The sequence below is a fragment of the Sipha flava genome, unplaced genomic scaffold, assembly GCF_003268045.1.
Source record: "Sipha flava isolate LNK unplaced genomic scaffold, YSA_version1 225_pilon_pilon, whole genome shotgun sequence".
NCBI lineage: Eukaryota > Metazoa > Arthropoda > Insecta > Hemiptera > Aphididae > Sipha > Sipha flava.
In genome coordinates, this window is record NW_020272859.1 from 490,834 (window position 1) to 516,040 (window position 25,207).

Consider the following 25,207-nt stretch of genomic DNA (forward strand, 5'->3'; position numbering starts at 1 on the left):
AATTAGATGCCTTATACATTAGGTTAACTCCCCATTATACACTTATAAACATAACATAAAGTAGCTATAAATATATATTTATAAGTTAGTGCCATAGTAATCGTTGTTACATAGAAGGAATTTTATTTTTCAGTGGTAGAATTACATCATGTATAAATCGTATCGTTGTATAAATATGTTCATTAGTTGACATTTAAAAAAGTGTATCAACTATAAATTGTCATAGTTTCTGCATAAATATAATACCGAACACTAGCATGCCATATTACTAAAATATTATTAAAGTATATTACTAAAAGTCATAAATAAAGTGCGGATTTATTTGTATTAAAAACTAACCAAATATGTGCTAAAACATTTTAAATATGAACAAATACATTTACTGCACTAAACCGTTAAAATATGAAAGAAAAACTACTTTTCTAAATTTTTTTAAAAAACAGATTTACCCCTTATATTACAATAACTAGTAAATATTTCAAAAATATCTAAAAAAAACAAAATAAAAAAATATCGAAGTATTCACTAAAAGATAAAATATGCAAAAAATGCACTAAAAAAGTTAAATTGTTATGTCATGAAACTAATTTTTTGCTAACTTAGCTTATCATAAGACCAACCAAAATAAATATGCAAATGCATAAAAATCCACCCTCTAGTCATAAGTTATGACTTGTAATTTGAATATCATAACTATTATAATATATATATTATATTTATTAATAACTGTAACCAGTATGAAAATTACAGTTCATTTTTCAATCGAATAAATACACTAATAAACAGAACATAATGTATGCAGATTGCTTCGATTGAAAAATATGTTATAGAAATATTATTAAAAATGATTGAATACCGTTCTATATAGTTATATAATACAAATAAATTTATAAATCAATCACAGCTAATACATTTATAACTTATAATCTACACAATATTATTATAGATTTCTTAATTGAGCAAAAGCATATTTTGTTATTAAGTTATGGAACTTCAATTAGAAAAAAACAATAGCAATTAAAGTTATAATTTTACATTATTATCAAGATATTTTATAGTACAATTTTCAAAACATCAATACTGTATTGAATCCAAGTGACCGATAAAATATTCCGTTTACGTAAGGCATCTAGAAACGAAACAAGTACGTTTGGTTGTATTAAATTTCATTTCAGGGGGAAAACTTATCAAATTATGGTACGTGTTAAAAAAGTAAAATGGATTTCAATACTTGACAATATTAATAAAATTATTGAAGTCCCATATCTTACGGTAATTAATAACTAAATATTTGCTATTTATTTAAATCATTAAAATGTTTTAACACAATCAATTAATGGTGAATAATTCTGTTATTTGACATAAGTCGTTTAAATACGTTTTTAAAATTATTCCAAATTAAACGGACTACAGGTGTTATTGCCAACTTCGTCAGTGACTTTTGTTTAAATTTATCGTAATGTACAAGAATAATATATTCTGAAAGATGAAAAACGGTTTTAGGGGTTTTTTGTAAACAAAAAATTGTGGTGTTTGCAATAACGCCAACGGAATGAAGCTTTTTACCATCACCCAACCAAAATTTAACATTTGTGTATTATTAACGTACACACTGCATATCATGTCCAACCTTTTTTTCATAATAACAAAGAACAACGTAATATTTATACGATGGAATATAAAATATTATATAAGCTCAAAGAAATTAAAATTAATTTCCAAACGTCACCGTTTTTTTCATATTTTTCCGTTTCCACACTTTACTCCACCACAGATATATACAGTTTGCAGTTAACATTTCTCGATTTTTAAAATATTCTACATAATTTCCTTAATATGTGTATAAAATGGTAAGTACTGATAATATCTTAATATAACACATAGCATAACGAAATCGGTTTTCCTTCGATCCGATAACGGCTGTCTGCGTGTTCTAAAATGTGTAACGGAGGGGGCGTAAAGAAATATTTAAATCAATATTAAATTAAAAATAATAATAAGTATCTATAGTTTAAATAACTTAGAAAATATTCTAAACTTAACATACTATCAGTAATAATTTAGAATTTCGGTGTACAATTTTACATAAATTATAATAATAATTGTACATCAACTTCACGAAGAAGAGTAGAGATAAATCTTACGTAAGTCGAACTACCTAATGGGGTTGATAATAATTTAATGGATACTAACTCTCAAATTCCAAACGTAAACCCGTTTGCGATTCCTGTGTACCAGTAATAATAAAGTCGAGCTATATTATCCGCAAAAGTCTACGACGTGATCGAAAGTTAACTTTATCCAAAAGTGTTGAAACTCGATTTGCTCGATTTCGACTAAGAAATGAAACCGTATTAACTAATATCTATAACGGAAACCAACTTCTAATATCGATATAATTTTGAATAATACCACAACGGATGTATCCGCGCAAACGTCGTGATAACCCGCGAGGACTGAAACGCGACTAAGACCATAATAACACTTCGTAGGGTAGTTTTATGTGATTTACAACTGCGTACAGAGGTACAACCGTAGTGGATGTCGAGATGAACAGCACACCGGTACGTGGAACGATCGCTTACAAGAGTGACGATGAAAGTGTTGCGACAAACGGCAGCAATAGGAACGCGACGGACGTGGAGGGACGAGGGATAGCGGGCATGGCGGCCGAATCTACGGTGAAGTTGGGACAGCACTGCTGTGATATGGCCAGCACTTTGGGATAATACTGGTTCCAGAAATCGGACTCCTGGTCGGGCAGTGACATGTTAGGCACCTTGTCCAGTGCCATGAACCGAGGCATGCGCGGCTGGAACTCGTCCCATCTGAAGTTGATAGGCGAGGACGTGCGGTGCGCCGGGTCCGAGTGCTTGGCAAAGTTCGTCCACAGTGCCATCATGGTGTCCGACATGCGCCGGTCCGCAGTCGTCCAGTCAATGGCCGCGGCCGCGGGCCAGTACGGCATGCCCCACACCATGGGAAGCTCGGCGCCGTGCGGCGCGTCCATCCACTCGGCCGCGGCCGGCAGCGCCTTGACCGCGCGTACCTTATACTCGTACCGATACACGTACGTCACATTGTACTTCGACACGTACGCGGCCACCCGATAGCTCGTGGCCCCGTATACCTTGTTGGCCAACATTGTCACGAAGTTGCGACGCAGCGTTTCCGCGTCGTCCGTCGGCTTTACGTACCGCAACACGATCGTGTCCGTCACGAAGTCCACGTTCATCGTACAGTTGCCACCGTCGTTACCATCCGCATCACCGCTCGCACCATCACCGCCGTCAGACGAACCGGCCGCTTCCTCGCTCGCGGCTGCCGCCGGCTGTTGCTGCTGCTGCTGCTGTTGCTGCTGCTGCCTCAGTTTCCGGTCTTCGGCCTCTTCGTCCAGCAACATGTCCCGCACCAACGTCTCGAACTTTTCCCTGGTGATACCGTCACCGCCATCATCACCACCGCCGCCACCATCCGTCCGGTCGAAAGCGTCGAACGCGTCCTCCATGCGGTTGTAGCCGATCATATGCGCGACCTGCGCGAACCGGCCGTTGTCCATGAGCGCGGCCGGCGCGTCGGGCAGGAACGGCTCGCGGCCATTGCTGTCGTTGACCAACGCCGGACCGTCGATTACCGGGCCCCAGCGAGTCAGCGATCCGCCCCCCTTGACCAGAGTCTCAGCTTCCACGTTGCGCAGGCATCCGGTCAACGTGTTTCGGAAGCAGTTGAACTTGTCGGCGAGCGCATCCAGCACATCGGACGGGCCCTCGGACGCCACGGCCGTCCGGAGCAGTGCGTTGCCGCTCATGCTGATCGCCCGGTGGAACTTGTCCCGGGAACCGGGCGACACCACGTGCAGGCCCACGCTCACCGCGCCCGCACCCTGCCCGAACACCGTCACGCTCTGCGCCGACCCGCCGAAGCTGTCAATATTCCGCTGAACCCAGTCCAGTGCGGCCGCCTGGTCCATCAGTCCCCAGTTGCCTGACGCACCCGCTGTGTTGTCCGTGTAGAAGCCCAATATGTTCAACCGGTACGCCGTGGTCACCACGATCACCTGCGACAAAACGATTGCTGATTAGGTGGTCCTTAAACAGCATTACACGCGTTCTGTTCGTGTAAACGCAACGCTATGTACCTAAACATAGCTCATTTTGTTTCCACCAACACGTGAATCATATAGATGCAAGTAGTGTATTGTTTAATTGTACATTATTTAAGATAGAGTTCAATTGGGATTTCAGTAACATGTTTTTTGTTTCTCCAAATAATTACTGATAAATCAGAATCTCCGATGATTTTGTATCAAAAATGTACCGTCGAAAGTTCGTTTCCTTTCATACCCTACTACAAACTACACATGTTAAGGTTAAACATTTTATCAAGCAATTCCTGCTCGAATTGTTTTTATTGTTTACATTGGGGTTTTTCACAATTAAGGATAATTATAAAATTCACCGTTACCTATGTTGTCGACGGTCGAAAATAAATGTCGAATTCTATTACGAGTAGACTTAAAAATGAAACAATCGAAACCGAAGAAAAAGTGACAAATGGAAAGTGATAAATTTTGAGAAAGTTATATATATCACGTGTAGTAAAAATTTGAATAGGTTAAATACTTCCGATGTATGCAATTAATTCAACGCTTGGTTCCTTTCTAAAATTCTGAAAGAAATAATTTTTTCTATATAAATTCGCTATATTTGTCACACGCAATGAAAACAAAAACTTTTGTTACCCACTCATCATGCCGTACGCTCAACTGCTTTAATTTACATAGGGCATGACGTTATTAATATTATTTGTTTATTTATAATAGAATATATTATAAGTTTATACAATATAATGTTGTAATATTTATATTGTTCAAATACAAATTGTATACATTATTTAACCTACACGTTACACGCATTAAGAAGTAATTGCATGATATTTTATTGACCGTTGTCGTTATAAACTCATAAGTTGGTATTTAAATGCAAAAAATACGTTAGAAATGCATAATCAAATGCTTAAAATGCAAAAATATGTAAACGAATTTCTTTACGTGGCGATTTATTGAATTTAATATAAGACACTGCCAGCAGTACTTTAAAAAAGTCTAATTTTTTCATTTTCTCAGCAGTTTTCTGATATTAAAATCTTAATGATTATCCCAATATGAAAAAATATTAAATTTATTTTTATAAAATAACCATTTTCGTTTATAATATTTTTAAAATATATGTGTTTTTCTTGAAAAAATATTCATAGGCATCTTTATGGAAGGGGTAATGGGGCAATCGTTCCTATCATGAGGGGGGCTAACTTACATAGAAATTGGTCAATATTAAATTACTTGACATTTTTTATATTTTTATACAATGGAGTCCAGATATCTTGTTGACATAAATAATATGATAATTATTAAATAAGCCAAATTTGAATAACAGATTTGGCAATTTTGCATATTTACAGACATACTCATATTACATTAAATTTAGAAAAAATAATAGATAGCCTTTTTTTTTTTTTTGAGAAGACCAGTTCTAAATTCTAAAAAATGAAAAAAATGTTTCTATAAACACGGAATCTGATTTCCATGTAAATTAATAATAATTTATTTTATTATTTCCCTCCTTCTTTAGACAACGTCTGGAAACACTCTTGTGAGAACAAAAAATGATCAAGAATTATTTTTGAAAAAGTGAACTGCGTAGGTATCCTCTTCCCCTTCGCCTTTCTCCTAACTATTTAGAGCCAGCCACCTTTATCCTAAACCATCACTCATCTCGATTTTCTCATCCCCTACACACACACATACCAACGGCCCTCATATCATTCTCAATCGTATCCAACCATCTCTTTTTTTAGTCTTCCTCTTTTCCCTTCAACGTTCATTTTCATAATAACTCTTACTACGAGTACATTTGTTTCCTCTTGTCTCATCACATGCCCAAACCATCTCAGTCTATTTTCTCTCATCTTGGTGTAGGTATAAATATTTTGTTCACAATATGTTTTATAGAAGAACAAAGCCAAACGAACCTGACTAAACTGGCTGCTGATTTATAAGCGATTTAGTTGCATCATAAAACATACATTTTACATCAATTTTGTTTGATGATATTGATGATATTATATACTATCTTACATGACATCAAGTCATGTAAGATAGTATATAATATCCTAAATACATTCATCTAAATAAAAATCCAATTTTTACACGTTTGATAACTACCAGGGATGAAATTTAAAATAATGACAGTAATTTTTTAAGTCAAAATACATACTTCAACTATCAAGTGAAATTAATAACTTCAATACCATTACTATTTTATAGTTTTCAACAAAATATTTAGAACATTTATAAAAAAAATATAACCAATGTATGGAATAAATTATCCTCTAACCAAATGTATAAATTTAATAATTGATAAATCTACTAAATTATTTAATCGATTTTTAATTCTTATCCAATTTGTTAATTGCATTTATTTATATACATACTTCAATGCATTTTTGGAAGGAAAAATTATAGGGTCACCGACACCTAGATACTATTTAATATACTATTTAGATACTATTTTTTATATCTCCAATACTTGATAAAAAAAATTATAACTATTAATTTGTTTAAAAATTAATCAATTTCATGAAATAGGCTTTGCCAATTTTTTCGTTTTTTTTTTCGATAAATATCGATAAAGTAAAAATAAAACTCAACTGCTAGCTGTTATAACTATGTAAATTGAAAATCCTTTCAGACTATTTTTTTTAGTTCCACATGAATGTTTTATAATTATATCAGACAATACAGCTGATACGGACCATCATATTTTCAAAGAATAAAGTTATTTTTCAATACAAAAATTATAACGAGCTGTGAATTATATATTTGAAAATAAGTAGATATATACTATTGCATTAATATTTTATTTCTTTGGTCGTTGGAAATTTGTATAGTTTTTAATTCTTAAGTCTGAATAATTTATCGAAATATGCAAAATAAGTATAAAAATAAGTACAAATAACCACCTGCAAAATCTATGAAATATGCAATTATATGCACAATCAAATTTTAGATTTGAAATCATGGCATTGAAAAATTTATTTATTTCGTACACTGCTATATTTTACAATGAATAATCAAAGTATGCAATTACTATAAGTCCCGAGCTCTGATTATAATACTATAATATTGTGTTTCGATTCATGTGACGACGTTAAAACAGTTCGAGGTCAATCGATTTCTACATTTCTATTCGTTGACATGACACTGTCTGCTTAGAACCACGGATTTGCAGGATATGTTTTTGTTACATACTTTGTGTCTAGCAGCCAAAACTGAAGCGTCCCAATACATCGGCGTACCCCAGTGAAAATCGCCAGGGTGAAACCATACCATAACTGGAAACTTTTCGTCGGGCACCGCACCTGCAGAGGATAAACAAAAACAAAAATTAAATTACCACATAAATTATTATTTAAATTTATGAAAATACGTTATTATCAATGATTACTGTTATGATAGAAAATGTGTTATGTTGTTATTTTATGCCGTGCAGACGAAAAATTAGGTTTTCCTGATAATATCAAACTATAATAATTATATAAACGTGATGCGGTGTGGAGGGATTGAACACCGAATACAGCTATTACTTAAATGTTATTTTTCCGCACATATTTGACGTCAGGTACATAGTGCGTTTTATAACTGCTTATTCCTATCTTAGTATAGTTATTGATTAGCAAGTCAAATGCTTTACTATGAAAAAGTTCTAATTTGCTTTTTTTAAATCTCTTTAGATTTTTCATGGACAATAATAATAAAAAAAAATTATTAATAATTAACAATAATATAATTATATATATATATATATATATATATATATATATATTAATTTAATATTAACAAACAAAAAATTATAAGAATTAACAGTAATTTTATTATTAGATTATTTATATCAAAATTTAATACTGTTAAAATATTACTTTTAAATCATTTATTTTAACATTTAACAGTAATTTTAATATTAGATTATTTATATGAAAATTGAATATTATTAAGATATTATTTTTAAGCAATCTATTTTAACATTTAATAATCATTTTATTATAAAATTATTTAGATAAGAATTACACATGAGTGTATGCAATATATTCTCCAGTTACAATTAAAACATTATTTATTAAATAATATTAAAATATTACATACTGCAATAACAAAACTAGGTCACAACAATTATAGATTAAATTTGTTATAAGTTATAGTAAGTTAGTGATAATTCAAGTCAATTAATTAATTAACCATTAAATAAGAGCAACAACAACCTCACTTCGGTATCTATAAAATACCTTAAACGCATTTTAAAATGAGTTGAATCGTGTGGAGTCTGGCTAAAGAGTGTCAATTCGTGAAGCATAGTCGCGTCAGTTGACGCTATTTCCAGGCAGACTTAAGCTTCGACCAACGATGTTTAGAAACTAATAAAAGTTTATTTTCTTACAGTATACAGGTAAGGATTTATATTAATATATATAACTAAAGTTGGAAGATTTGGGATAAATGGTAGGATTAGTAAATACTCATACTCTCCATCATTAAATCTTTCATGCTTCATATATAAACTCAACCCTGCTTTTCTTAATTTGTAATAGAACATATATTTTTATAATTATAATAGACATGTTAAAAATATAATAGATATTCTAAAATCATGTCCCTTATAATTCTTATTAAACTAAGCCAAAAATTCTTGACTTGTATTATAAGATTATGTTATCAACAATACAATGATAATTAATCTTAACTTTTGATTCATTACAATTATATTATAATAATTATAACAATATTTTGGCATTTATTGAATATTAAGATACATCATATGAAACCTATTTCTGTTTGTATAGGTCATCATCATCTAAAGATCTCGCCTTGTCGTGATAACCATAGGTCTCTATCTTTTGCCATGTTTTTCAATTTGGAATATGTTATGACCTCCATGAGATGTTTGAGGTCTTGGAAATATGATGTTCTTGGGCTTCCTCTAAATCTTTTCAACAAAATCTTTCCTTCAAAGATATTTTTCATAAATGTGTTATGTCTGAATAGGTGCCCTATTAATTTCGTTTTCCTTTTTAATATGTGTTTTATTATATTCTTTTTTTCGCTTACATATTTTAACACTCGCTCTTTTGTTTTCCTGTTAACCCATGTTATTTTGCTCATTTTTCTCCAAATCCACATTTCCATTGCTTCTAAGCGGTCCTTTTCATTCTTCCTGATAGTCCAAGTTTCACATCCATATAGTAACACACTCCACTCAAATGTTTTAATGAATTTTTTCTTTGTTTCGATATTAAGGTATTTGTTAGTTAATAGACTGTGTTTTTTTTTTATGAATGTTTGTTTGGCTAAAGTTATTCTTTTTTTTTATATCAATAGTGGATGTATTATTATATGTTATTATACTTCCCAGATAGGAGAACTGTTCGACTTCTTGGATTACCGTGTCGTTTAATTTTATAACTGAGTTGGTATATATTTGATCTCTTCGGGCTGTCATTGTTTTTGTTTTGGTTGCATTTATTTTCATATGATATTTGTCCATAACCCTTGATAATGTGTTAAGCATTAGATTCATGTTGCCTTCACTTTCTGTCACCAGTGCAATTTCGCCCGCAAATCTTATACTGCGTACCTCTTCTCCGTTTATTCTTACGCCGTTGGTTACCTCTTTCATTTCTTCAATGGCTTCTTCCATGAATAGATTGAACAAGTAGGGCGACAAGGGACAGCCTTGTTTCACACCTTTTCTTATCTTAGCTTCTTTTATGGTTCCATTTATACGTATTAGTGTTGCTTCATCTTTATATAATCTCAAGATAATCCTTCTGTCTTTCCAATCAATATCTCTTTTTTTTAATGTACCAAACAGCAAGAACCAATCTACTTTGTCAAAGGCTTTTTCTAAATCTCTGATCTTGTATAGGTACAAATGTTTAAAAAATTATAGCTTATAATTTGTAACTATAAAGTACTTATTTATCAATTTTGATTGATTTATGATAATCAGTGCATTGCTAAGTTAGTCTATCATAAAATATTTCCTTCATACTAAAAAAAATGTAATTAAAAGTAGGCTTTTTAACTCAAGTCCTTATCAATCAGGATATACATAAACAATTAATTAGGCACATTATATTTTAGATTATATCAATTATTTATTATAATTGAATTATTTAAAACTTTATAATAAATTAAATAATGAAATATATATTTTTTTTGCGAAAAATAAAAAATTGTAATATTAATTAAAAATTTAACTAACCAAGATATACCGAGACTTAATTTCTAATGACTTTACCGACTAAATACGAATAGCGTCTTAGAATAAATAAGTTTAATCATTATCGTTGTGTGATTTCACTTTGTAATACTACAGTTAAGTGTAAATTGTGTACAAAGATTGCGTGCGTTTTCACAGGATACCGCATATTGGCAGTCGTTATATACCTGCTTTAGATTAACACTAAAGTTTTTTTAAATTTACTCTGTGAAAATTATTTTCAAACTTGATTAATTGTTAATTCCGCAACGTCGTTTTTATGGTGTTTAAAACATTTTAGCAATCTATATAGTCAGGTTCCATATTATTGTAGACATTATTTCCCATTCGTGTTTTATTTAAAGTTAGCGATTAAAATATATTATTTTAAAACTAATGCATTATTCATACGATGCAAAATCAAGGTCGACAACCTCAAATATTTCTTCGAAAACATAATTTTATGCTACCCCGTTGTGTATGTATTCGTGTTACCTAAAAACATAACTTCGCCTACTCCATTATTGCGCGTGTTTATTAGTTATTATATAATAACATCCGATAACGTACACCAACCCTAGTAAGTCTTTGTATATTTAATATGACTGCAACGTGGCTTTTGTAACTTTTTGTAATACTGACAGTCAATATCTGTCCAATTCATTTCAAAAATAATTACAAAATTTAAATTTGTTTCTAATAGATGAAAAGTATTTTCTGCCTTTTAATTTTTTTGTTGATAAATGTATAATAATAATAATAATAATAAGTTTACCGACGTTCTTATAAGGACAAAGAGTGAACAAGATTATATACAAGAAATATATAATATAATATAGGTATAACTAATAACTAGAGTAAAGACTTTCATGCATTTGTATATTTTTTCTGGTTAACTTTATCGTATGTTTGGTAAGTACAAAATAAATTTCATATTATACATATTACATATATATATATATACAGTGGTTGAATTGGGGGGGGACGCAGAGGGTCTGAGCTACTCTTCATTTTTCTTCATATTATAGCGTACCCCTTAATTTAATTCATCAAGGAACGCAGGGGACGCAGCGTCCTTCAACAATTATATGAATATGAATTTGTTTCTAAGAAAAATTAAATAAATATGAAAAAAAATTGGAAACGATTAATATTTTATTTAATTTTTGGTATTAGTTCGTAATCTGTTCATTATTAATAGCACATATGTATATTAGGAACGCAATAATAAAATATATAATAATGTTATATAATTTATGTAACACGTTTCAAGTGTTTCCACTGCGTATTAATTCGTGGTATAAACTGCTAAATTGCTAAAAATATAACTATTATGAAAACTTCCCTGGGTGTACCGACGATAACGATCTATAGTAAACCATTGACAATAATAATATATTGACTCCGTATTTTGAGAATCCGTCCGTTGTTTTAGTTATCGACGATTAACAAATGGTGATCGTTTTCAAGGAAAATTAAATATTATTTATATTTTATTTGGAAACGAGGTGCGCCACGAATGAGTAATCAGTATTATGTTAGCTTGTCGCGTACTCGCGTATGTAATTTATAAATTATAATTTTGTTGAAAATAGTAAACACCTCAACCGCACTCCTACAGTCCTACATGTCACGTCAGCAATAAACAAATAAACATGAATAAACGTCAAAAATTGTCCATATCGGACTTTTTCAATAAAAAGAAAAACAATAACCAAGGTAATTAAAACACTTTAATAATAAATCATAGGCGTGCGCAGATTCCTGTTACCGGTGTACTTTTATTTTTTTTTTGATAATCCACCCTCATAAATCTCACCTTAAAAAAAAAAAATAGATATACAAAACATAAGTAAGTAGAAATAAAATTTATTAGAAAAACTGATGTACAATCTGATTATCAATGAACGTCAGTCCCGGCAATTTTTATTTTTTTGTAATTTGATAAAATTTATAAAAAAAACTTGATTTTCCAAAAAAAGTTATTAGCCCTTTTTACTTAAGTACCTAGTACCTACCTAAAAAAAAAGTTAATAAATACAGTTAAAAGTTCCTTAAATTTTTTTGGTCATACATTTTAAAGCAATACATATACATAACTATGATAAAAATAATTATTATTTAACTCTCAGCAAATCTTAGTCCTAAAAATAATGTGATGGGATGAAATAAATTATTTGACTAAAATTAAACTTCAAATATTAAAATTAATATTGTCAAAAAAAAATTAATATACTAATTAAAGAGTAACATTTATAATCTATAAATTTAATATTTACTTTTTGTAGGCAACAGTAAAATACATGAATTATTTTAAATTGAAAGTTAATTGATTAATTAATTTTATCATGTGGCTATATATTTACATTTTAGATTTTAAATTTGCTAGACGTGTTGCTGTGTTGATAGAATTAATACAAATAAATACCTATTAGTATTGTTTATTATTTGTTATAGATATCTGTGTTAATCATTAGATATATTTAATTATTTATATTGTAGATGCATTTAGGTGGTGGGGGAGACAAAGTCCCCCACGGTTTTTTTTAGATTAATTTGCTTTGGAACGCTAATTGTTCAGCTACATTTAGAGTCCACCTTTATTTTTTTTTCCAATTCAACCACTGTATATATATATACGTTATTACATAACGTTTGTGATGAAATACTCAAAAGTTTTTAGTGCATATTTGGACATTATTTAGTTTAAGGGACATATTTTTGATTATAAGAGCATATTTTAAGCTTTTAGTGCATTATTTGATAGTTTATCGAAAATCAAGCGCTTTAGTGAATATTTTTCATGAATCAAGGTTAACAATTTGTTATAAACTTATAAAGATGATAACGATAAATTTTTATCTTAATGGTCAGTATTTATTATGTCTATAAGAACGATTAGATACGAAGCTCCTGAAGTCATACTACCACCTGAACCTATAATTACTCGTTGGGGGACGTGGTTAGATACAACAGACTATTATTGAAAACATATACAAAGCATTCGTAATGTTTTTATAAAGTTGAATGATGGTTCATTTCTATATTAAAAATAAAAGTTTGGATGATCAACAATTAGACGGAAACCGGGTTTCCGTACAGCAAACTTTAGAATTATATCTAAATCGATTACCCAGCTTGAATAACATGGATTAAAACTAGTCGGATTCAATTAACATTTTAAATAAAATTATTGACAATATGAACATAATTAATATACAATGAAAGAGTATAAAATCAGTAAAGGAAAAACATAAAAAAATTAATAGAATAAAACAAAGGTTTCAATACGCTTCGTGTAATTTCATATATTTTAAATGGCACTAATGAAAACATCGAAATTGATAAATTGAGAAATTTGAATTCTAGTGAAATGGTTTACTTCAAATATGCAGTAATCACGTCAGTGGATGTCGAACGAAGTTTTTCACAATATAAGAACCTGCTGACGGATAAAAGACGTTCTCTATTATTTGAAAATATCAAAGAAATTTGAATAATTCATTGCAATTCTGATTTAGGTAGTAATTTATAATTTAACAATTATTTTAAAACACCTTTTTTTTTTTATTAACTGCAGAATCATATTGTCATAATTAGATTATTATTACTGAGGTACCTACCTATTTAAATTAATTAAATTTATTATAAAAAATGAATATAATTATTGTAAGTACAATTAATTCATTCATCATTGAGAAATAGTTATTACTAAAAATAAAATTGTTGTTATTGTTATTCGTTATTTTTCCCCATAATATATAATAATAACATATATTATTGTTTAATTAACTTCTTTTTTTGATTTTATACAATATCCTACTTATAAACAATAAGAATATCACATATAAAATACATTACAATCTTCAATAAACTGTATATTTTTAAAATTATTTGGTATTACAAATTATAGCTATTATTCAGCATAAAACCGTTATTGAAATATTATTAATCAATAATAATTAGAATGAATCATAATTACAAATTAACATATTTTTTAATTGTAACCATTGATTACATTATTACTTTAATAATTTAAAATAATTTAATATTGTGATTATTGATTACATTAATTTATCTTATGATTAATAATTACAAATTGTAATCCTAATCTTTGATCATTAATCAGATAACGATTTTCCCAACACTGATTACAACCGTAAAAAATGTACTCAATTCATATACTACCTAATTCTATTAAATTCATAAATAATAATATAATATAAACTCAACACACTTTTAACGCGAATCAGTTCATTTTCTAGTGTTCCTCGGAGCCTTTTTTCTATTTTTCATATACAAGACATTTAAATAAAGGGAATTATATATTATTTATTTTATTGCAAATAAATACACTAAACAATTACATTTACATTTACAATTCTACTGGAAATTCAGAAAGGCACTTATTTCAAAGGAAAGCACGAACACGTCTAAAATGCCCATACATTTACATAGGTATTATTACATATAATTTACGTATAACGTGTATATAAGTTTTCTAATTGAGTTAAGAAATGTGATTTTACAACAAATTATAATTTACGTGTACCTATAGAACCACATAAACAAATATTAACTTGAATAAAATTTGTTTATTCAAGGTCAATACAGTAATTTGTAGGTACGTAAAATATAAATAAACATTTATTATACCTATGTATATGATATATATTCATAATGATATTTTCAAAAATATGCCAAATAATGGAACATTAATTATTGCTAAAAAATGTTGTGTTGTTCACTTATTTTTTTAAACTTTATTTTACAATTATTTATTTTATAATAATTTAAATAATCGTATTACCACCATTATAGTACAATCTCAAAAACAAAAACTAAATTAAAACTATTAATATTTTATAAATAGCAAAGTTTACTAAAAACCATTCGGTTATTCCATCATAATAAATCAGTCCAGTTCCTTATAAAAAGGAATTTTTTCCTTTCCTTGTTACTTAAAAAAAAAAAATTGTTCCTTTGAAAAATGAACGAGTTCCTTTTTAGTTTAAAATAAAATAAAAATTCTTATTTAACCATCAATAATTTTTTATTCATATACTATAGTTACTTAATTTTTTAATTATATATTTACATATAAGTATTTATTATAAATAATTAGATATTAGTTTGGTACTACCAAGTCCCAATCTGCATCATAAATGTTAATATTCAGTGTTCGCTGTACATACTATATTCAGACGCGATGACAACAAATTATATTATATATGAATAATATATATATACTATATAATATACATATTAAAATATATTGATTTATATTTATATTTGTTCTCTTATTTATATACTCATTTCTTCAATATATACTACCTATAACTTATAAAAAAAATATTAATAAAATGACTACCTAATGACTTTATTGTAATGATAAACAAATAACATTAAAATCGATAGCTGATACACAAAAACGATTACCAAATTTAATACACAATGTGTATTAAACATCCTAAGAAAAAATATTTAAATTTCAAATTTCAACTCGAAAGGAACGAAATATGTCGTTCTTTTTTCCCCGAAAAAAAGAACCTGTTCATGTCCTTGTTATTTTTTATAAAAATAAATTCGATCCAGGAATCCATTCCTTTTAGAACTCGTTGCTTCCAAACATTGTAATAAATACCTCGGAAAATACAGTTGTTTTATCATAATAGTTAGGTATTAATTTATTTCTCACGAGCTTGCATATTTTATACTTAAAATATACATAATGTCGAAGCTAAGAATCTTTCACAAAGAAAGGTATTTCAACTCTTTTATTACGATATTATGGATTTAGTGTGTGCGTGCACAAAAAAATAAACAAGGCCTAGGATATTTTTTCTATGTTTTAGTTGTCTTGCGTGATTCGATTTGACAATTTAGACAGTTTATCGTTTCGTTTTCATGTACGTTAAATAAACAGTAATCTAACCAGCACAAACGAATTATTATCTACGGTTTATTGTTATTATGTTTTTTCTATAAAACGTATACGTATATTGTTAAGTTCACTCTAAATGATAATTCGTAATAAATGACTCGCAAAATAATATTAATATAATAAAGTAAAAAATAATAAATAATAAGGTAAAAAAAAAAAATCACGTCGTCTTTCTCAATCCGAATTTCTGAAGGTTTATAAGTGACATTAATAATTCAACATTATATCTTCAGGGTAAATTGAATGCATTCATAAAATTCAATAAATCAAAACTTTTAAAAAAAATCAACAAATAAATTTTTTAATTAAAATCTAACAAAAATATTGCTATGATCCAAAAATAATAAAGTTACTATTTTACTAATGTAGTTTTCAATAATATGCTCAATGTATTTAGCGTATAAAATTGTAAATACTATTGATGCTTAATGATTAGGGCGCGAATTTTTATGTAATTACATATATTTATTGAATGTGAATTTCTCAATTCTAATTAAAAATAAACACGTTTTATAACACCCTGAATAATATGAGACCTTTTTTATTTTACATATTTTCACATATTTTGATGTAAATACATATTTTTAAATATTTCATTAATATTTACATATTTTATAAATATTTCACATTTTCATACCATTTCAATACAGTTTTTATTTAATTTACAATTATTATACTGGAATTAAATGAAAGAAGATATTTCAATCTTGATTAGATACTACAATTGCTATTACTTCTGATATTATGTAAATTAATAACTTGCAAAATAATTTAGCATATATTTCCAAAAAAAATTTTTTCTCGGTTAAAATAATAAAATATTAAAAACATTGAATCTAACAATAATTGAAAATTTCGTGATAGTGGAAAATGCAGAAATTCAATGAAATTAAGTTCAAGGAGAATCCGGAGTTATAATAAAAATTAATTAAACTACGTACTGCATAATACGTTGGTTATTAGTAGGGCACGGATTTATATGTAATAAAAATACAGAAATATGTACATATGTATGTAAGTATAATTTATAAAATATGTGCTAAAAACATCCAAATATGTGGGAAAAAAAAATTTAAAAAAAAAGTGATTATTATTATTAAATTATCAAAAAGATTTGTTGCATTGAATTATTGCAATATCTTGTAAATTATCAAATGCTAAATATCGCCTATTAGGTATCAAAATATTTTTAAAACGGCTAAATTATCGTTTCACATCAACCGATGTATTAAAAGCATATTTGAAGTGTATACTATCAGAAGGCGATAATTCCAAATTTTTAAAAGGTTGTCTGCCATTCATTATGTCATTGATTGTTTTAAAATCAATATTGCCTGGAATTTTTTTCTGTAACAGCATGAATTTTCTTTTTTACGACATCTATTGGTCCGCTTACGAGTTTTAATGGCTGATTTAACAATTTGCATACTATCATTTGAGGACATCTTTTTTATTAATAATTTTGTTAAATTATTTTTAATTAAAATTAAATAATTTTCAATGTTTCATTTTGCATAATATTTTGAACTTTTCCAATAGCGATAAAAGTTTCTGGATCTAATTTTGAAATAATTTTTTGTATTTTCGTGTGAAAAAGATGTATGAATGATGAAATGATAAAAATATGTTTAAAAATATTTGAAAATTAGTGAAATATGTAAAAATATGTAATTATACCAAAATATGTAAAAATATGTAAAATAAAAGTATCATAATTTTAATAGGAATGATTTAAATCATAAACATTTCTTGTCGAATCTTAAATATCTCGTTTTAATAAAAATATGCATTTACATACAAATCCGTTCCCTAGTTATTAGGTATAATTTTATTAATATAAATGAAAATATGTCAAATTATATTGAAGTAACACCATCTGATATATGTGGTATAAAATATGCCCCATTAACCTCGGTTGACGTTGAATGCAGCCTCAGCCACTACGAGTTAACTTTGAAATCTAACCACCGTACATTAAAATTTGAAAATCTTTAAATCTATATATTATCCAATTATTTTGAAGAAGACAACAATGAAGATGATTAAAAGAATAATTATTAATTAATAATTAAAAATTAATGGAAAATACCGATTTTTTTTTTGTTAAATATTTTATAATTTATATTTCTTATATTAAAAAAAAAGTGTTGATACTATATTATCCTAAACAAAAAAAAATTAAATATCAAACTAAAATTACCGGTACATTACTTACTTTTCATCTACCATATCTCTAACTTTTTGGTAATTTCTTCTTGAAAATATACATACATTTAAAAATAATAAGTATGAATATTTAGCTAAAATATATTTCTAATAATACTTATATTTTCCATACAGTTAATTAGTTATATGGTTTATATTTCTCTTTTAAATGCGGATTCAAAAAAAGTAGTTGATTGACTTTATTTAGTGATAATCGATTTTTTCTTTTGGTAACGACTTGATTAGCATCACTAAACAAGCGTTATCATATTGTTTATCGTTAGTGTTTAATCATTCTTTGACATTGATTCACTGTTAAAACTTATATATACGATATATACATAACATTTGTTTAATATAAAATAGAAATTTTAAAAAATATAATTCCAAAAATTTGATATTTAATAGTTTAGTCATATCGATAACGGTAAAATTGGTCCAATATCTATATCAAATCACGATATCGTTATGCATTAGTAGAAAATAAATAGAGCCGTATACTAGCCCATTTGCGGATTTGTGACGTTAAAAAACTAATTAACCCAGATAGATAAACAAAATATGTATATATTATATAGTTGTAGTACTCATATACTTAAACACTTTTATATACCATTCATTATACATTTACATTATAGTTTCGTCATTCTTGCAATAAATTAGCTTACAATAGTAATAAATAAGTACTGAAAGCGTTTAAATAAAAACGAAATCAGATAAACAAAATTAATATAAACGACAGGTAACTATAATTTTTAAAAAATGTTTTTTTTTTACGTAGTATGACACCAGAAAACACTTTAAACTACTATAATACTGTCATGACTATTCTACAGCACGTCAATAGCATCACGCGATGTTATTGAACTTGATTAATAAGACAAATAATTAGTAACTATTAACGTTGTCTACACTTCCAAAAAACTTTATATATCATTTTCAATCATTTCATTTAAATCTTAAGGTGCGTGTATCTGTATATTATGATATTCACACGAACAATATAATCTACAAATCATTTTTGTAAATTAAATAAAAACGACAAATTTTGTTATAATACATTGTTTTTCATACATTTTAATTTTATCGATAATTTTTATTTTTTTAGATTTGTATATATGTACTAGCAGGTATTTCGTTAATTCGTCTATGTTTAAATGTTTATAAGACCGTAAAGTGAACAGTATCAAGATTTAAAATATTTCATTACGCTATAAAATTACTGAAGAACACTAGAAAACTACACTAGAAAAAAATCTATTTTTTAATTATTATTCTCATAAATTATAAACCTCATAAAATATAAAATATCGCATTAGGTGATTTTTATTATATTTTATTATTTTCTTAGATTTATTTATGGAATGTATTATATGATTTTTTTTGATTTTTTTTCTGGTCTTATAAGAACTAAGTTACGTTCTTGGTTTATACTGTGTAAAAACTTTCATATGTGTGGTCCCTCTTTCAACCAAAATTTTTCCTTCTCTCTTTGGACAAAACAATTTTCTTTAAAATTTATAATTTAAATTTGTATTTATTACATTATTTTTACTTTATAATATAGGAAAATATTGAAAAATTAATAATGACATCTGAAATAGGACAATGGATAGACACACTATTGGATTATTATTTTTAGACCCACATAGTAACCCACAAGAATCATTATGTTTTGTAAATTATTTTATGTCGGACTGTCCTGATGTTGAAAATTGAAAAAAATATTGTGTCTCCTTAACTGACAAATTAAAAAAATAACAGAGCTTATTTCCACCTCAATATTGGGCTCATGCGTCGACAAATTTGGATAGAACTACTAAAGCTTGCGAATCGTTCCACTAATTTTTCAATCAAAGTTTTTATAAATATACTCCATCGATAATGATCTGGTTAGCTGTCTAAATTAATAAAGTTAAAACAGATATATAAGTCAAAATTAGAAGTATTAACATTTTAAAAACATCTCGTGATAAGAAAAATATAAAACGACAACGACGAAATGAATTTTACATTGAAGACTATAAAAATAATAAAATAAGTCGTTATGAATTAGGCAAATAAATATCAATAAAATGCTGTCTTAAATTTTTAAAACTGTTTTAGCCGAAAAAGGAACAATGCATTTTGGCCAAAAAAGGTGACGCCCTTTCATATGTACCTTTTTCCGCCATGTATGAACCAACATATTTATTTTTTTTATCTACTAGGTCTTGTTTAGGAATTTAAATTCATCCGTTCAAAATTATGTTATGTTCATTTAAATATAATATAAGTAGGTACTAATTTATACTTCCAATTTATAGTCTTCTTACTGGAATGACCTACCGGCGAATTACTCCAAATATCCTAAATAAAACATGGTTCAATAAATTACATCTACATAGACCATATATTGTCAAATTTAATTATTTACGTATTGGACACAACCTATTATCTAGTCACTCATTTAAACTTGACCTAAATGACTCTATTCTGCACTCTTCATTTAAATGAATGTATCTGTGACCTTCCACATATTTTATTTGATTGCCCTGCTCTTCAAGATAAACGCCAAATCTTAATAAATTCTCTTTAAATTCACAACATTTGTTTTACTCTCCACTCCATACAGAATAATAAATTTGAAACTACTATAAAATTATAAACTCTTTTATTTCGGAAGCTGGCTTTAAAATATAAAATATTTATATATTAATATTTTTAATAGTTGAGCTATCATAGTTTTTTTTACTAAAAGCTATTAATAATAAAAAAAAAAGTTGGTAATAATACTATTTAAAATAAATAATTAATTTCTGTTAAATAATTAATATATTCTTACCATATAATTGCAATTGTACTATAACTAAACAACTTAGTGGCGTTCAGACAATAGAAATGTATGATGTAATGTACCGGATAACACGATCAGTTAAGGAAACTAATGCATCGGCTCACATTGACTTCTTTAATCCGATCAACTGTGTCGGTATAACAGTTGAAATCGAACAATTGAGAACAATAAGAAAACAGTTAAAACATCTAACCCATTAAAAATTAAATGTATATATTAAAATAATGTAATGTATTACGATAAAAATTTGCTTCTAGAATCTTCTAATATTAAATACGTTATTATCATTATTTTAATTGTTTTATACTTATTGTGGAATTTATGATCAAATTGTTAAAATAGTATTATTACGATTTTAATTGTGTGTGGTTTTAAAAATAAAAATGGTTATACAATGTATATATCACATCAAAATCTTATATGACCAAAAATGTCTGCCCTGAATTGATGAACAATGGATTAAATATTTTTTAAATCATAAAAAACACTCATTTAAATATAAAAAGTTAAAAATAAAATTAATCATTTTTTTTACTGAAATTACAGTTTTTTTTTAAAAAAATATAATATTTATATTTTGTTTAATATTGAAAATTATAACCCATGAAAATAAAAAATCCTATGAAAAATTGATTATTAACTTTACTGTGTACTTTCCATAAAACGAAATTAATGCATAATGAGAAAAAAATATCTGTATTGAACATCATTAAAAATGTAAATAATTTTAATAATTTTGCTTGATTTCTTCTAATAAAATAACTTTTCTATCAAAATTTCTCGAATTAAAAATTAGATAACCATGTCATTACATTTAAGCATTTTTATGATTTAAATATATTTCAATTTTAAATATTTCTAGGTTTTAGGATTCTTTAGGGTGCCTTAAGTATTAAAAAAAAAAAAAGATTTTAGCTTATAATTTAAGATTATAATCTTCAATTGTAGTGCTATTATTTTCTAGATAATAAAGATTTAATTTTTCCTTTTTTTATTCGATTTTAATGACTCATTGTTGTGCTAGAGAAATTTAAATAATATTATAAAAAAACTGATTTTTCAGAGTTCTAAGGTTTTGACATTAATGAGTTGGTTGACCCTACGACAATATTTACAGACGTGTTTTAGAGAATGGGAAAGTGTAACCTACGCACAAAAAAAATACACAATATGATATTTTAGCTACTTAATTTTGTTTTATATTCAACTATATATATATTTAAAAAAATTATATCGGAGTACTCTAAATCCACCGTTAATATTCACTTAAAAAAAACTTGAATAACTGTATACATTAGGTAATGTGACTTTCTCTTAAGAAGTTCGTTTGACGATCAAAAGTATTTTTAATTCACGAGGGTTATAAAATGTTATAAGACTTAAAAAAAAAACACTAAAAACACTAAATTTATATTGATTTAAATATACTTGCAACTAATTTACTGTAAAAATGTTTAAATGCATACCTTGTGTATGATAATATCGAATTATATTCCAGTCATAGTTATTAAGATAATAACAATAACAATGATAATAATAGTATTTTTATAAAAAAAAATACCAAATTTAAGAACAATAATGAACATCGAATCTTGCACTAAAATTTACTTCACATTTTTACATTTTCGATAACACGATAAACAATAGGTATTGTTTTTTTTAATATATACGAGTATATATATATATATATTTATACATCTGACGCAATATATTTAAATTTAACACCGATTACCTAATATTTAGAGCAACGTATATTACATTAACACGCATGTACGATTGATAATTATACAGGTGACTAAGGTATTATTTAGGTAGTCTTTTTTTTAGTACTATATAACAAATAATATAGGAGCATATTAAAGTAGTAAAATACAATAAATAATAAAAAAAAAGATTAAATTATTATAAGTACTAAGCCGATGATACAGTTATTGAGACTGATATTAGGTTAATGATATTAGGTGTTCAAAATATTATTAAATAAACGATCGTTTGTTTAAAGTTATGAAAAATTATGATCCACACGTTTAATTTTCAATTTTTTACTTTTTATTTATCTTAAACAAAAATCTATTAAGAATTACTGAATTACTAGTTATAAGTTGATTAACTGAGAATATTCACTAAAAAAAAAAAAATAGAGTGATTTTTAATATTAATCATTATATAGTCTTATTGTTTATGCATGTTCATCCCTTTTTGTGCTTAAATTATTTATTAATCTAATTTTAATTTTTGAGAAACCTACAGTTTTTCTTAAGTACTATATTTTGTAAAACATAGATTTTCGATGACTCTATAGAATATCCTGTGCTAGTCTCAACTTCATTTTTCGAATAGGATCGATTTATTTTTATTTTTTTTTTTAATTAAACATAATAAAAATTAAATTCAGTACTTTTTAAATCATTCAAATTTTAAACTACGCATAATAAAAATAATTATAATCATACATAGATAATAGAAATATCTTCAATGAATTATTCATTGCATGTACAACTTTATCCAAAATTAACAGCCTAGTGTGGTGTACCAAATTACATAACATATAATATTCAATAATAAAACACACCATTTATATAATGGATATTATTATTTATGAAAATAAATGTAACAAAATAATTTAAACAGTGAAAATCTCATCTTAGCAATATCTTGGTAAGTCCAAATGGTATACTTATTACATACTTACAAACAATACTGATATTGAATAATTTTGTTGATGATATTTGATGAGTTGTTCTCGACTTAAAAAATATAAAAACTAATAGGTAGTTCTGATATAATTATAAGTTTAAAGTAGATAGTGCATACGTATGTAACATAAACTTAATATGTAATATAAATGTAATATATTTATATTTGACCACGAGATTAGGTACCGAAATTGTATACAATGAAATCAATGTGACCCATTGTCACGGAAATCTTTATTTGTAACGAACTTTTTGAAACATCCCATCAAATGATCGACATTCGCACATTTCACTCCGTCGACTAAAGCCATATCCCATTCAAAGGGATGATTACAAAACACCCGGTGGTAAATAGATAAATATACGCGGGTGTGCTTGGAAATCGAATCGGTGTTCAGTGAGCACATACACGCGCGTTCGGAACGCGTTCGAAAAATCGAGAACTCGATTCATTCCGAAAGGTCTGTGACGACAACTCGATCCGGAATATGGTGCACGCGCGGACGCGGTTGCGCTTACCTTCGGGCCGGTACACGTTCAGGTACAAACAGTCCTCAGACATCCTGATCCGATCGACGGACGACCCGGACATGGACGTGAACAGTCGGTTGACGGGGTGCGGCCGAGCGGGCGGGTCGGATATGCAGCCGGGCATGTGCACGGACCCGTTGCGGACGTTGTTCCACGAGGGCGGCGGGTCGACTTTGGGCGGCGCGAACCGCAGGTCGCCGACGGGCGGCCGCGCGTATGGTATGCCCAGGTACGTCCAGGCCCGGTGCCCGATCTTGTTGAGCGGCACCTCGACGCCGGCCACGGTGCCCTGCCGGCGGATGTTCACGGCCGGCGCTTCGCGGTAACCGATGCCGCTGCCGGCCCTCTGCGCCGCGACCACGCGGCCGCACACGCACACGCAGACCGCGACGGCCAGCATCAGGGACGCGCAGAGGGACTGCCGCGGTGACCGGTTAGGTGACGACGACGACATAACGTGTGCTGTTCGCGGTTATACCGTTTGCGCGCGTTACGTTCTTAATGGTCTTCTGGTCGTCAGTTCCAGTCCGGAACGAGACGCGTAATGTCGTGTTCGTGAACCGCCGTGAACTGTGCTAGCGACGACGACGGTAACCGCGGAAGGAAAATAAAAGAAAAACCCAGTCCGTGCGTGCTCGCAACAGCACGCGCCGAAACGGTCCCCGCTCTCCGTCCACCGCAA

At 28.5% G+C, this 25,207-nt stretch overlaps 1 protein-coding gene across 1 annotated transcript; it reads right to left on the reverse strand.

Annotated features, from left to right (window-relative positions):
* Positions 1–2,033: 2,033 nt before the first annotated feature.
* Positions 2,034–25,207, reverse strand: LOC112683411 (liver carboxylesterase). The gene is made up of 3 exons (XM_025554447.1): positions 24,514–25,207; positions 7,310–7,419; positions 2,034–4,057 (listed from the first exon to the last, which is right to left on the reverse strand). The coding sequence occupies exons 1-3, from the start codon at positions 24,977–24,979 to the stop codon at positions 2,582–2,584; spliced, it is 2,052 nt and encodes a 683-aa protein (XP_025410232.1). The 5' UTR covers positions 24,980–25,207; the 3' UTR covers positions 2,034–2,581.